The following is a 16,074-nucleotide window of genomic DNA, read 5'->3' on the forward strand; positions in this document are numbered from 1 at the left end:
TACTACAATCTTCATCAAGTTGTCTAAACTTGTAACTAGAAAAACGAAAAAAAAAACAAAAAAGAAAATGAAAAAAAAATATCAATAAATGTAAATGCAAAATATTGGCTTAACTAAACAAAAAAAAAAAACAGAAAAGCTATAACTGGAAGCTCTTTACTCGTCCTCTTCGTTAATGGTGGAGTTCATTATGTGAGTTTCCTTTTTAAACAGAAGTTGTCGATGGTGCTAAAAAAGAATTTTTATATATATCGTATTAATCTTTCTAAACAATAAATTGATAACAAGTCTTTACCTCTTCATTTTGTATCATAATAATGCGATGTTCCAGTTGTGGTGCCAAATCGCAGGTGGATTGTTCCAAATCATCTAGGGAAGCTCGCCGTAGCATCTGAAAATTAGTTGAAAGCGGTTGTTTATTGTTTACCCTACTGAGTTTTCCTTTTGATCTTATTTTTACCTTTTGCGAGTTGCCGTGTGTTAGATCTAAGGACTTATTATGATGACCGCCACCCATACTGAGCTTACGTATGGGCGAGGGACCATCCAAGTCTAGATTATCCAGACACTGAACTAAACTGTGTCGCCTGGATAAAGTGACCAACGATTGACGATGCTTAGTATTTTGGCCACATTTACGGGAATTGATTGCCTTGAAGTGATTCTGTAGTGTTATACCCAACTCCGGACAGGCATCATCATCCATCTAAGGATAGAAACAAAGGTTATAAAAAGAAAATAGAAAGAGATTTTTGCAGAGAGCTTACCAAAACTCGGGCATCTTTAAACATTGTGTAGCCATCGCAACCCATATAAAGATAACTCTTGACGCACAATTTGTATGTTTGTTCCAGTTTCAGATATTCGTCACCCACTTGAATGAGTTGCGGATCAATACGTTTGCCTGGCTTGGCCTCGGGATCAAAGGCAAAGCTAATGCCAGCTACTTGTGGGAAACGACCCTCCAATTTGGGATACGATGACACGCCATTCTCCAAAGCCTGCCAAAGAACTTGTCCACTTACTTCCAGTAGTATCAATGGATCCCGCATGGGTATCACATTGACAAGATCACCCATGGTAAAAGCACCAACTGGATGCACGCGATCCGAACGAAAAGTGCCACCATTTAGTATGACCACATCAGCTCCGACAGCTGCTAGGACCACATCACAAACCCAATTGCCCAAATTTGTCTCCTGAGTGCGAACCTTGGAGAATCGACCATCTAGTTCCACACTAAATACACCCATAACATCGGATAGTTTACTTTCGATGAATTCTGCAAGTAGAAAAATATTATGAAAATTACTTTGATTTGAAATGCACTCTCTCTCTCTCTCTCTTACTGGCATATTTATCCAGCTCCATTTTAAGATCCTTATCCTCGGGTATTTTGGCCGTAACATCCACACACTTGACATCCGTATTAAAATGCTCTCGATTGGTTTTATCTCTTTCCATTGTTATAACCGAAAATTGTTGAAAATCTGTACCAGATTTAACAATCATTTTACCATTAATCTCGGTGACTTCCCTCACATGATCATGTCCACCGAGGATGATGTCAATACCATTACATTTCTCAGCTAAATTAATATCGTTGGGTGTACGCATGTGGGTTAAGGCAATGATCAGATCACAGCCTTCGTTTCTTAGTTCCCGGGCCAGACGATTGCCCGCCTCTACATAATCGATATAGGTAACCTCATTGGGATCTATGGTTGGCAATGTTTCCAGCCATTCCCTCTCAACGAGACCAATAAGACCAATTGAGATTTGCTGATGCAAAATGAAATGAGAGATTTTGCCACCACCAAGGGGACGACCGGTTTCATTGTCCACCACATTGGACATAAGCCAGGGAAAAGTTGTCTTCTTTATCAATTCCACCAGTACATCGAGACCGTGATCTTTAAAAAATAAAAATATTAAAAGATTTCATTCAATTTTTGTTAGCTCTAGATATTCTCTTACCAAAATCATGATTGCCAAAGACAGCGCAATGGGTACCCACTGTATTTAGGACGGGAATCATTTGTTCACCTTGGGTAAAAGTACTCACTGTGGGAAGATATTGATTTTTCATTAATTTAATCAAATGAACGCTAATACGACTTACACATGCTGGGAGAAAAGGCATCCCCACTGAAGAGCACTAAAGGATTCAGATGGCCATAGCTTTTGATGGCGGTGGCAAAACGAGCTGCTCCACCAATTGGCTCTGTCTCGGCCATGGACTCAATGTTATAGACATCGTTGTAGTGTAGAATCGTTAATGGTTTATCCTCGCCCTCTGTCATTTTGAGCAATTTCTTAGTTTTCTCCAACTGAGAGGATATCGAAGTGGAGCGACCGTTTAAGCCGGGTAAAAAGCCGGAAACACTACTGCCTCGTGATCCACCGCGATGTCGCGGACTTTGTGGTTGACTAACCGAGGCGTAAGCGCGTGTCGGTCGTGTCAATAGATCGCGAGCGTCTTGGGGTGTCAATGATTTGCTATCATAGGGATCTTCCTCTTGATCGGCGAGTATTGAGGAACCACTCAATGAAGGTGGCGTTGATGTTGATGGTATAGCAGAGGTAACTCCCTCTGCTGCTGCTGTAATACCTCCAGCGGCGGTGGACGGCGTGGCCAGGGTCGATAAATCCAATGATCGAAAATTCGGATTACTGCTCTGGAGCATAGACAATGTGCGAGTCCCGGCGTCGCGCACTTCAATGGAGGCCTAAAAATCAAAAGTATATATACATATACAAAATGTCTCGAGCTATGTACGTAAACAACACTTTGGAAGGATTTCGAAAAGGCAACTTAAACATCAAAGCAAGCGAAAAGAGATAAAACTGTTGACTGTGTAAGAAAAGGGTTTAGTTTAGAAGGGGGGTAGAAAAAGGGGGTTTTTTGGGTGGTAGGTTGGGGTTTTTGGTGCAGCACCACATCGATAACATTCAATGTCAAACAGAAACCTGCTTCAGCCATCCAACTACATTGCCCATGGCTCCATTAGCTCCTCCAGATGAGCGTGTTGAGCTGCTTAGGCGACGATTTGACCCGGATCCGGTTGTCGCTGCTGCTGTTGCTGCTGGTGTTCCCAATCCTGTTGATCCTGCCAGTGCTGTTGCCGTTGGTGAGCTAGTGGTTAAGCCTCTATCGCCTCCTCCCCCACCATCGCTTGTGGCATTGCTCATTCTACAGACGCTGCTTGGAAGGTGAAAGTGACAACAACACACAAAATATTTTTGGCCAACAATTTTTTCACTTTGTTTTTCTTATGATTCTTCTTAATTAAAAAACTTACAAAACTTTTCTCAACAATTTTACAGAACGTAAACGCATTTTTAACCACAAATAATAATAAAATTAAAAATTATTACAAAACGAGAGCAAGGAAAGGAAAAAAAACACAGAACTTTCGTAATTAGGGAAAAGAAAATTTGTCGTAATAAATGTTTTCACTTTAGTCAACAAAATGCAAATGCAGCAAGAAAGTAAAATAATAAAATATAATGAATTAAATCGTATATATGCACATACATATAGAGATAAGATTGGAACAAATGAAAACGAAATGAAAACAGAGAGTGAAACGTAAAGAGAGACAGACAGAGTGAGAGCGGGAGAAAGGGGCAAATAAATAAAATACACAAGTGCAATAAATAATTGTACACAAACAAGCTGAATTTTTATGCAATATTTGCCAAGAGTGTGTCAACAAGCATAACAGAGACCAGAGACAAAGCAGGAAGAAAGAAAACAAAACAATGATCGACTGAATCGATGACCTACAAAAGCTGAATGAAATGAATGGCAATTGAAAATGTGTGCCCGATATGCCCCATTAAACCACTCGGATTGACATTGATATTGAAAGCCAACAACAGATTTTCTCTCTGTCTCTCTCTCTCTCTATCTGTCTCTGTGTCTCTTTATATCAGTGCTATGCTCTCAATGCGGAACGTATACGCAATGTTGGCCAAGGCCCAGAGAAGGTCAGTGTCAAATTCAGTTGTTCTCTGTATAATCAGTGACGGATCTATATATTCTTTTAAAATCTGACTATCAAGGCGACACAAATTATGAATAATTTTGGCCCAATGCAAACATAATAAAAAATTGTATGAACAAGGAGCTGAAATTAACTAGATCTGAACCTCTCAGGGCATAGTAAGGGTTTCCTTAAGGCCTCCCTCCCTTCCTTGAAGGCACCTTAAGCGCATCCTTAACGCTTCCTTAAGGCTGTTTTAACGCTTCTTCAGGAGTTTTTTAAGTTTTCTTAAGATGTGCTTAATGCATGCTTTAGGAGTTCCTAAAGAAGTCCAAAATGTGTCTTAAGGCTTTCTAAAGGCCGTTTCTTAAGACGTTTTTAGGGCATCCCTAAAGCGTTTCTAAACTTAAAGGCCTCCTAATACCATCCTAAGGCGTTCTGAAGGCATCATAAAGGAGTTCTAGAGGGTTTTTAAGCTTCTCTAAGGCTTCATCAAGGCGTCCCTAAACGTGTCAAGGCGCTTAGGCTTTCAAAAGGTCTCTAAAGGCATTCTTAAGACTTGCCAGGGGAGCCTTTAAGTTTTTCTTAAGACGTCCTTAAGGCGACCCAAAAGCGTATATAAACTTGGTAAAGGCGTCCTTAAGGCGTTCCTAGTTCCTTATGGGTATTCTTAATGCGTTATCAAGGCGCCTCTAAAATTCTTTAAGTCGTCCTTAAGGCATTTAAATGGTTTAGATATGTTCAAAATTAACGGATAATTAAAAGTGGGGAGTAAAGGAAGTTATAACGTTATAATATAGTTATTAATATAATTCAATATTAATACTCTAAGTCCAAACAAACTTTCTTGCTAATTGTAAGACGATTTTCAAGTGTTTCCTACTTTATTCATATAATTAATTATTAAATGAGTCTTTAGAATTTTGGAAATTAATCATTAAATGAATCTTTAGAATTTTGGAAATCAACTCAAGTTTCTTAACTTTTATTCTTTACAATCAACTTAATTTCATTTGAGTAAAAAATGTTCAACTTATTGCATATCTTCAATCCAAAATAAACATTAAAAAAATAGTCCGTTTTGATTTAAATTATATATTTCAAATAAGATAAGTCCTATTAGAAGAAATTTTTGCCTTATTCTTCAGTTAGAGTTAAAGAGCAAAAATTTCACTTCCTTTTTATCATTGCGTCAAAATGCATATTCTTTTTTTAGTACAGGTTGTCAATCTGAACAGCATTAACAAGTTGGCCTGACGACAACGACGATGACGATGACGATGACGACGACGACGACAACGACAACGAATAAGCCAAGCCAGGAAATGAATGGGCACAGGAAATGCAGAAATAAAAAGGGGAAAAAATAAAGAATTCGATTTGCGAAGCACAGGAACAGGACACAGCTGGTGCAAATTTAAAATTTATTGCTTTTGTAAGGACTACAGAAATCTGTTTCACCTACTTTATGTTATTTATAACTAAATTTAATTCATCTACTTAAAGATAATGAGATTTTGCCATACTGACTACAGATTTTGAATCTGTATTTACCTACATACATATATATGCACAATTGCAAATTGCATTACACTTGACGGCAAAATGAAAATGAGAATGAAAATGAAAATGCCACAGACACACAAGCTAATCTGACAAAATGCAAAAACCGCAAAGGCTATAACCACATTTCGCTATTTTCACATGAACATACACACACACAGACACACACATACACATATATCATTCAAAGTCGTTGCCAGGATACAAATAGACCCATTTCATGGATTTTTCAAGGAAATTTTCAATTTAAACTATGGACTCCTAAGTTAAGCCCTTTGAGAAATGAAAATATAGAAAAATCTTTAAACTAAAACAAAAAAATTTCAAGCTGATAATGAAATTAACATCAAAAACTTTGTTATGACCAAAAATTTACAAAATACTTGTGTTTATTTATCAAAAGTCTAACATATTGAAACTTAAACTAACATTGTTTGATTGTTTACTTGGGCAACTCTTTATTACTTTGAATTTTGCCTTGTTGGCATTTATAAGCAAAGAATCTTGAGGGATCTAGTCAGCACTTCCGACAGCCACGAAAGTTCAGAGTGGCAAACAATTGTATGCAATTTGTAAGTATTATCCTTGAATATTCATTCAGGATAGTGAACACACACACACACATATGGCCAGACACCTTTGAGATGTTTAGTCAAAAGGTTCAAGGGTCAATTTTATAGAAGGCTTAAACATTTGAGGTCGAACTTGAACATGAAGTGAACAGCAAATCATTTTGAGGGTTACGTAGGCAAAGATATACATATATGTATATATATACATGTGGGTATACTATATGCATAAGAGAGCAACAAAAGTTCATTAGTGCTAGTTGATTGCCTTGCGAAATAAAAAGGTAAAACGGAAATGAAAATTCAAATGGAAAAGCAAAGTTTCATACCAATTTTTTTAAGCAAATACTCAAGGTAAAATTTAAAATTTCCCCCAGCGGCCACAAAATAGGTTGGTAACCTAATTATTAATTTCATAACCGGGGACCTCATCCGTCCCCGCCCCCATCTTCCTTTTCACTTTCCACAATTTCCATCTAATTGCATATACTCACTTCCAGGCAGGCTCCAAAAATGGATACAACCGCACTCCTTAACGTCCTGTGCCTCCTCGTAGTGGTTGGGTATCCTCCTCCTCCTCCTCCTACTCCTTGTTGAATTAGCTGTGTTGCCCTAGTAACTATTTTTAGCAGCGCAAAAGTGCGTTGGCGTCAGGGGGGCTTATTTATCGTTTAGTGGCTTCAATTAGGACTGCAATTATTAAAAATAAAACAAAACTTTATGACAACATTTGTAAAATGTGTTTTTAGTTAAATAATTAATTTGTTAAATACGTTTAAACTTTCCCAGAATCAAAAGAACAGGACAAAAAATATTATGATAAAGAAATTTTTTTTGTTTTTTCTAATTATTTGTTATTATTTTAGTTTTGATTATGTGTCTATATACATTCTTTTCTTTCTATTAAAAGCCTTTTATTATATTCAACGACTTCATGAGGACGAAAAGTCACCAAAAGTGCATCAAATATGGACCAATTTTTAAGATATTTGTCTCAATATTCTTCTATATTCAATGCTAGAACGCTTAGAACTCTAATTCTTTTTGAACTCTGCAATAATCGCCTACTACAGTTATTCATTAAAAGTAACAGGAATAAGGTGATCAAAAAGACTAGGAATAAGGCATACAAATGGCAGAAAACTAAGTAACAAAATGGTTTATATTTCACTAATGATCATTTTAAATATAGTCATTTTTGCGGATTTCAATGGGAAACAACTTAAGATCCTCCGGATATTATCTTCACGGAACTACACAAGAGCGGTCCTTAGCCCAACTTAAGATGGACTTGGCTTTACATATTATTGCTACTAATCGGAAACTGTGAGAATTTTGAAGATGAAATATTTTTTACATAATTGGGAATAATTGCAAACTCTTTACTCATGCGAGATTTTCTTTACTTCTGTTCGGTATGCATTTATAGTCTTTAAATTGGTATATCAATTCAAAATTTAAAGGACTACTTGGATCTATGGTAAGAGATGGTAAATATTTTAAAGCAAAGATATACATTTTAATAGTCAACCTAATAATAATCAGCAATACCTGGGGTGCTTTTTATTTGAGACCTGATTTTGACCTTTCCGCGAAAATGCCCATATACTAAATAAATCAATTTTTTGATTTTATATTTTGCCAGTTAAATTAAAAAATGTGATATATTTATCAATTTAAATACATTTTTACTACACCTTATAAATTTGTATTTTTGTATTAAAAATCTGTTCAGACTTGGGCAATGATTAAATTTGATGACACGTTATAAATGATTAGGATTTGGGAATGATTTTTAATCGTTTAAAAAAGTCTTCCTTTTTTTTTATTCCGACTTAAAGAACCTTAATTAACAATAACTTGTCCACAAGAAATTTTACTTTGCTAGGAAATATTTACTTTATTCCAAGACAATTGTTGCCAAAGTTAATTATGGTAGAAGTTTTTATTTATTTATTCTGTAGTTATATATGACCTTTTGAAAATTCCCCAAATATGTTTTTGTTAGTTTAGCTTTCTGTATTGTTTATATAGGAATTTATTCATCATAAAAAAATAGTCAATTTGTAGAAATTAATAATGAGATGAAAATGAATTTATAACAATTTCAAAAATTGCAATAAAGTTCATTATAGGCTGGTTTAACTGTTTATGAAATAAATGTAGCTGGCAAATCATTGTTAAGAAATAATTTTTGATTTTTCAAATATATTGAAATGTTTATAAATAAATTCTCGCACTTTTTTTTTTATTTTTGGTTCCATTTAGCATAACTTGAAGGTCAGACAGAAGAGAAGAAATATCAAGATTCGGCTCACTTGTTGTCTCTGCGCAGTTGTTGTTGTTGTTGTATGTAGAAGTCAGCTGAACACCAGGACTCCTTCGAATATATATGTATGTATAGAAATTACTATCAGCTGTACCAAGGAGATAAGCTTTCCACATTCTGCTCCAAAAGCTTTTTCTCTCTTCTCCCAAAATACCGCAGCACGTTGTCTGCTTGATTATTGTTACAGCAAAATGTTGTTGTTGTTGTTGTGGTTGTAGTTGTATTTTTTTATATTTTTAAGGTAATTGGTAAAAACGTGTTGAACGCAAAAGGCGTTAGCTTTTAGCTTTATTCTTTTGACCCCCCACCCCCACCATGAGTAGGTGTGCGGTGTGTGTGTTGTGTCTCTCTGATGTATGTGTGTGTGTGTATGTATCGTGCGTAATGTTAGGCTGCGAAGTTACGACGTTTTTTTTTTGTGCTCCCCTCGCTTTTTGTACACTTGAACTTGCAGCTGCCTTTAGCCATATAAAAATAAACTGCTTAATGCAGTTAACGTCCGAGCCTTCTTTACCCTAGTGACCTAATATATATTTCATAAATTTCTGCTGCTAGGCATTGGGGTATGAATTATTCAAAGAACCTGCCGCTAACCCGCAACAAGAACAACAACAACTACCAAATTTATATTATGAATGGCACAGAAAAATTTAATATACTTAGTTAGCAAACCCCAAGTGGAATATCCGCTTTTTGCTCTAATTCGCAATTATATCAATTGAATTTATTAGATTCACTTATTGTGCCCTACACTTGGATCGAAATTTTCTAATATTGATGTCATTTCTTCAAGGTTTAGAGTTTTTGTTTACAGTTGTAATTTTCGTCAAAACTATTACAGTTTTGTTTTGTTCACATTTTGGTTACCAATTTCTTTCAAAACCAAAGTAAAAAGTAACGCGCAGAATTTTAACTGTTTTTCTCGTTTGCAAATTTTTTTTCTGTTTTGGGTGGGCGGGTGAGCTTTAATCACGGGCCAGAAACTCAGCAAAAAACGATGCTAAATTTTCGAAATAAACGACTTTGCAAAAATATCCGCGCGCACAACCGCTTACCTTGAAAACAAAAGCAACAATAACAAAAAAGAGACAAAACAAAAAACGGCAAACAGAAAAAAACGGTTTTTGACACCCCCTATTTGGTTCCCTTCATTATAAAGAAACAACCACTTTGAACCAGTATTTGATGACCGGCTCCCCCAAAAAGTGTTACCAGACACTGGAGCAGTCTCACATTATCTCACCCAGTCAACATTATGCTGTGGCATCTAATCTTTCTATGTACATATTTAATAAAACTTCCTGTTTTTGTCTTAGATCAAAATAAATTGCTTATTCTTCACATTAGATGAATTCTTCAATAGTCATACTTTTTAATGATACTTAATACTTATGGTGTAAGAAAGTATGTTGGTTTTGAAAAATATATAGAATATATACATTATAAGCAAGGCTCTCAAAATTTCTCCGAAATTGGGAAATTTATTTGAGTTCAAATGGCATTTTCAGAAGGAAAGATAAAAATTAATTTTTAATAATCTCCAGAAACTCCATCTATGTACAAAAAATAAAAATTTCATATTAAAAATACTCTCATTGTCTTAATTAATCCGTACTAAATGTCTTCCAAATGTTTATGTCTGATCAAATTTATTAATGGTTTATTGTATTATTACATATATGTATTATTTCTCCCTTATGTTAAAGCATAATCTCAATGGATCTTAAATAAAGACTAAAGGGGGAAAAAAATATTGAAAACTGATTGATTCTATTGATTTCCACAAAACAAAAATGCGATTCAAGTCTAAAACGGTTCGGAATTAAAATAGTCGAAATCGATTACGAAAATATTCTTCCTTCTGCAGACTTTTTAAATATATTTATATTCCTTAAGCACAAAACGATACAAGAGAAACAATAATTCTTTTTGATTGTATTTTCTATTTTATTTAATAATTTTTTATTTTCATAGTACCTCACTTTTTAAAAATTACGTTATACCAATATTACATTAAATGTGTTTGCCATTGTGTTTTGTTTTTGTTTTTTTCTTTTGGGCCTGTTGTTATACATACATAGATTGTATTTTTTTAAGGGGGGTTTTTTTTTTGTAATAGATACAGTAATTTTCTTTACTTGATAATCCGAAAATGTGCTACAATATGGTTGTTTTTTGTTGTTGCTGTTGTGTGGTTAAAGTTTACTCTTATAATTTTAATTTAGCTTAATTCGTAATTTTTTTTTTCATATTTTGTTTTAATAAATGTTCTTCAGTGTGTATATTTCATACGTCTTTCCAACTTATTTCTTGGTTGATCTATTCTTTTCTTTCTGTTTTCTCTTTTTTTTTTTAATTGCTCTTCGGACAATTTTAACAAAGTTATTATGATATATTTTTGTTTTGTATTGGATTTTCTCTTTACAATGATATACAGTTTGTTGTTTTTATTCGTTTTTTGTTTTTGTTTTGTTTTGTTTATTTATAGTTTTTAATTTAAGTTAGAAGAAAAAGAAGAGAACGGGAATACGGGAAACTAAACGATAATAGGAAATAAGATTAAATAGAGTATAAGGCAGGGTTCAAGCAAACGCCAAACCCTGATTTAAGGTAAGCATATTGCATTCAGTTCTACGATGTCGGTGTATATATACATACATAAATATATATATATATATAACACTAAAAAATAAATTAAGTGCGAAAACATTTGATTTTTTTTCTTCCATTTCATAAAAACTAAAAACTAGCAATTTCTATATACAGTTTTACTCTTTTTTTCTTTTTTTTTTTTTTTTTTTTTTTTGTTTATCTGACCATGAAACCAAAAAAACGTTGAAGTAACTTCAGAATATATGTCAATCAAATTTTTGCGCACCTGTGTTTATATATACATTGATATATATATATATATATATAATAAATACATATGCTAGTGGAAGCTAATTATTTTCTTTGAGTTTTGTTTTGTTTTTAAAAAAGTTGATTTAGAATAATTTTTACAATTTCTTTTTTTTTCTTGGTATTTTTCTAGATTAATCTGAGATATTTTTTGTTTTTATTTGTTGTTTTACTTTTGATTTGCTTGAAAATTCAACAACCTAAAGTTGTTATCAGAAAAATAGAAATATTTCATAAATTTCTGTATACGGGAAAAATGTTGATTTTAATTTTTGTATCTGTATTTTTTTGTTTTTTTTTTTTTGCTACTATACAGAGTTCGAAGTTCACTTATATCTTAATTAGTTTAAATGTTTGTTTAGTGTTTAACATTTGCGGTTTCTTTTTCGGTTGTTTCTTTGTTTTTGTTATCAAAAATACATATCCATTTCTTGTGTTCATTCCTTGCATTTTCGTTTCAAAATATACATAATAAACTTCATGGGAGTTTCAAGGGTGAGGGATGGGTGGGTGGTGTTTATGTAGGGCGGAATATGGGTTGTTGGTTTTCAAATCAAATTCTAAATGAAAAAGGAGGTTTAATTAGTTAATTCATAAAACATTTGGTTTTTTTTACACTATTTTCTTTTAAGGTATTCTCCATTCAAAAAATTATAAAGCATTTATATCTACTATATAAACGTATGTGTGTGTGTGAATTATTGCGTAATGCGTGTCTGTGTGTGTGTGTGTGTGTGTGTGAGAAAGTTTTTGAAAAGTTTTTTCTTTTATATTTTTGGAAGGGGCTTTCTTCAGTCTAAAAATTCTGCTAAACATGTCTCTTATTTAGATTTTGTGGTATTTTAGCTTGGTTAAGGGTCAAAATTTATATATATATATTAACAGCAAAACACACACACACACACACAAAGACAGACACAGACAACAACCTAGTCTAAATCCAAGTTACATCTTTCGAGCCTAGGCAAAAGTTTCATACGTGTCTCTTTCTCTATCTTTTATCTTCTATCTTTTCTTACATTCTTCAGCTTACATAGCTAGAACCGAGGACTTTTTGTTTACTTTTATTTTGTATATATTTATGTATATGTATAACTATGTTCGTCTAATTGGTAGGTAAAGCATAATATTTTCTTGTATATAATATATAAATATATATTTATATATCTATTTACATTGTTTTTTTTTTTTTTTTTCTTTTTATACACATTCCAAACTTGTGTAATTTAATGTTTCTGTTATCTAGTTGGGTTTGGGTTTGGCCCACTGCCTGCCTACGGACAACCGCGTATGGAATTGTTTAAGTTTACGCTTCCAATGCTTTGAATTGAATCTAAACTTGATGTCCGCCGGCTTGGCCACGGCGGCAATGGCTGCGTCATCGTCGTCGTCATCGTCCTCAACGTTGTCTACTAGTAGTAGTTCCGGTTTTAGATATTCCGGTTCCACTCAACGCTTTTGTTTAGCTGCTTTCTTTCGTTTGCTAGTGCCAGTTGAAGCTGATGTTGACGGTGGTGGTGGATGATGAGGTGATGGTGCTCCTGATCCACCGCTAACCAATGCTGATATGCTAGCAAAGGGTGTAGTGCTGATACCCGTTAATACACCAGGCCCACCTCCTCCTCCTCCTCCTCCTCCTACTCCACCACCTCCTACTCCTCCGCTGCCGCTGCTGCCCATTAATGAAGCAGCATGCAGTGATTCTCAACTACGCTCCGGCGTACCATGATGCTGATAGATCTGTTGAAGCTGCTGCGGCTGGCCGTGCACCACTTGGCTACTTGAGGTAACCACATCCTGTTGCATATGACCCGTTGCCATATGACCCTGATGTGGCGACTGCATATGGACCACATGCTGTTGCTGCTGCTGCTGCATATGCTGTGGCGTTGGCGGTCCTTGCTGGGAGCTGCTGTGATGCTGTTGCGGTGTACTATGATGCTGTGGCGTTGGTGGATGCGGTGACGGACTGTATGGAAACTGTTGCTGCAACATATGCAACTTTGGGGTGTAAATAAAGAAAAAAACGTTAAGGGTTTTTGTTTTAGTGGTTAGTGAGAAATGCTGTCACAGTTTGTTAGCATCAGCTTAGGCATTGGATGAAGCACTTGCTTTAGGTCCAATCATGATTGGCATCGCCTGACCATATTATATATCACCTACCGAATTCTCCTGACTATGCTCAATAATCTCAATGCTTCCAGTTGTGTTGCCTGAGGTATTCAATAGCGAAACTCCGCTGGTATTGGCCACAACATCGTATTTGCCACGCTTAAAGCGCCCATAGAGTGAACTATAGGGCAGGTTATAATGAATGGCCGCCTGATTGATTGACATTTGGCCAACACTGCAAACAAACAAACATAGAAAAGACCACAACACTTTTACTTATCTAAAGCTGGCCACGTTTTTTTTGTTATCAAGCTTACCGAACTGAATTCAGGGCCTCATTCATGGCATCCTCAGACCAGGGTGTAGGATTTGAACGCGACAATTCAATCCCTTCGCGTTTGCAGCGTCCATAAAGTGTGCCTTCAAAACAAAAAAAAAATGGAAAAAGGGAGCATTGCAACAAATAGGGGCGAAAAAAGAGTGATAGATTAGTAAGAGAAGGGGGAATGGAATGGACAGAAAGATTAAATGCAAGCGAAAAAGGGGGGGGGGGGGAGACTAACCACAATCTTCACTTGGAACTTAAAACTCACCTGTTGGTATGCCAAATTCGGCACTTGCTTTTTGCACCGATGTATTACCCGCTCGAATTGCCACCAATGCCCGTTCCAAATCCTCCGGCGTCCATGTTGTTGGTGCGGCATTGAATGGTGCTGCCAATCTGATGCCCTCACGTCGGGCAATTTTGTACAATGTCGATGAGGGTATACCAAAGGCTTTCGATGCCTTATTGGCGGATATTTGACCCGCACGTAATGCCTCCAAGGCATTTTGTAATGCATCCTCGTTCCATGATTTTGTGCCGCCCTCCTTCTTGGGCGTTTCGATGCCCAGGCGATGAGCACGTTGCCATAGGGTGGTCGATGGTATACCATATATGGCGGATGCTTTCGTCAGGCTCATGTTTTGATTCTTTAATGCATCTAAAGCTGAATTCATATCATCTTGTGTCCAAGCTTTGGGACCATTAAACTGACCTTTCTCGCCAGCAACGCCACCAGCCACACCACCACCATTACCACCACTACCACCACCACCACCAGCACCACCCGGACCGCAAATTCCGCTGCCGCCAAGTATTCCGTGTTTCTGATCCAAATTCGTATAGTGCGGCTCCTTTTGATCGTGCGGTGAGCCATTGGCAATCATCATGGAATCCTCGCTGGTATCTGAATTGTACATATCTGGAATGTGGACAAGAGAAATGGACGTTAGTTAACAGTAACTAAAGGAATAGTTAAGTAGAAACTTACCCATATGACCGGACGACATCATATTGACAATCTCTGGCGTTATTATCATGCCCGGTTCATGCTTTATCTGGCTCGGATCAATCTCCATGACAGTTGCCCCACCAATATCCGCATGCGTCACATGTCCACCATGCTGTGCATGCACCCCAGAAGCTGCTGCAGCTGCTGCTGCCGCCGCCGCTTGTTGTTGTTGCTGCTGCTGATGTTGTTGTTGCTGCTGCTGTTGTTGTTGTTGGGCCAACAATTGTTGCGCATGTAGATGCTGCTGTTGTTGTTGCTGTTGCTGCTGCTGTTGTTGTTGTTGTTGCTGCTGCTGCTGATGAGCGGCTGCGGCGGCAGCTGCAGCGGCAGCATGCTGTTGGGCCTGGACATGGGCATGCTGCTGATGTTGTTGTTGCTGTTGTTGCTGATGCTGCTGATGTTGCTGCTGCTGCTGTTGCTGATGCTGTGCAGCAAGCGATAAATGTTTCGCCTCAATTACTTCACTTTTTATATGCTGCACTTGCACCAAATTCGAATTACTCTCATCGCCCGTATGATGATGGGCTATTGAATGCATGGGAGATTGATCGAGCCGATGGATTTGTTGCGCCAAATGATTGTCAATGTCAAGCGGTTCGGTGGGATCTGGCAAAAGCAAGAAAAATGCAAAATGTAAGTCACAATGATTCTCTCATACATTTATCTCTCTTGAAGACTTAATGTCCAACTTCTTTAGTTATAAATTTAGCTCTACACACTACCATTTCGTTACACTCACTTGATAGATCTCGCGTATCTGTGCTTGGATTGCAGGAGATATCGACATGTTCCGTTACAGTGACTGGTGTGGCTGATGGTGCTGGTGGTTCGGGTGTAAAGTCCAGAAATCCCATGGGTACGCCCAATAGGCCGCCATTCTGTTTAAAATGCCGGAAAGTAAGAAATGAAATAATTTACTCTCTCTCTCACACTCACACACGCAAACACACACACACACATACTCTCTCTAGAATCACACACAGAGATAACACCCTCGAGGGTAGTAGTGTTGGGGCAAACGGCTCATTTTGATGAACAATATCACTGACTTACTTTTCTAATAATCAGAAAATGTTCATTTACTCATTCAGGTGTTCACTCATTTGTTCCATTACTATTCAGTTGTTCACTTACTTGCTCATTTGCCCACTTACTTATTCGATTGCTCACTCACTTCTTCAGTTCTGTATAAACTGTATTTTCTACGGCATAGCGACATATCTCCGCCCAATACATTTTTCTGGCGGAGAAATGAAGCAACATAATTTCGCGCGGAG

General features: G+C 36.4%; 2 protein-coding genes across 6 annotated transcripts in view; both read right to left on the reverse strand.

Moving 5' to 3' along the window:
• Nucleotides 1-86: 86 nt before the first annotated feature.
• Nucleotides 87-6,807, reverse strand: LOC6637999 (mannosylglucosyl-3-phosphoglycerate phosphatase). 4 transcript variants are annotated; one of them, XM_002060982.4, is made up of 9 exons: nt 6,616-6,807; nt 2,971-3,202; nt 2,123-2,729; nt 1,978-2,064; nt 1,350-1,913; nt 768-1,282; nt 461-706; nt 296-391; nt 87-228 (listed from the first exon to the last, which is right to left on the reverse strand). In XM_002060982.4, the coding sequence occupies exons 2-9, from the start codon at nt 3,190-3,192 to the stop codon at nt 157-159; spliced, it is 2,409 nt and encodes an 802-aa protein (XP_002061018.4). In that variant the 5' UTR covers nt 3,193-3,202; nt 6,616-6,807; the 3' UTR covers nt 87-156. The 4 variants fall into 4 exon arrangements, with proteins under 4 accessions (XP_002061018.4, XP_046866348.1, XP_023037661.2 ...); XM_047010392.1 differs by having other exon boundaries at nt 2,971-3,205; XM_023181893.2 differs by lacking the exon at nt 6,616-6,807 and adding an exon at nt 3,303-3,318.
• A 5,741-nt stretch (nt 6,808-12,548) lies between these two features.
• LOC6637885 (broad-complex core protein isoforms 1/2/3/4/5) overlaps nt 12,549-16,074 on the reverse strand; it is a 50,307-nt gene continuing 46,781 nt past the window's right edge. Inside the window, exons 5-11 of one of the 2 annotated variants that reach the window (XM_023175115.2) lie at nt 15,537-15,675; nt 14,777-15,403; nt 14,501-14,707; nt 14,057-14,446; nt 13,781-13,883; nt 13,515-13,698; nt 12,549-13,352 (exon numbers count right to left, since the gene is read on the reverse strand). In XM_023175115.2, the coding sequence (XP_023030883.1) occupies nt 13,056-13,352; nt 13,515-13,698; nt 13,781-13,883; nt 14,057-14,446; nt 14,501-14,707; nt 14,777-15,403; nt 15,537-15,675 (1,947 nt within the window). In that variant the 3' untranslated portion in view covers nt 12,549-13,055. Of the gene's footprint in view, nt 13,353-13,514; nt 13,699-13,780; nt 13,884-14,056; nt 14,708-14,776; nt 15,404-15,536; nt 15,676-16,074 lie in introns of both variants that reach the window. The other variant, XM_023175112.2, reaches the window with a different exon arrangement.

Source organism: Drosophila willistoni (assembly GCF_018902025.1).
Source record: "Drosophila willistoni isolate 14030-0811.24 chromosome 2L unlocalized genomic scaffold, UCI_dwil_1.1 Seg72.1, whole genome shotgun sequence".
Classification (NCBI taxonomy): domain Eukaryota; kingdom Metazoa; phylum Arthropoda; class Insecta; order Diptera; family Drosophilidae; genus Drosophila; species Drosophila willistoni.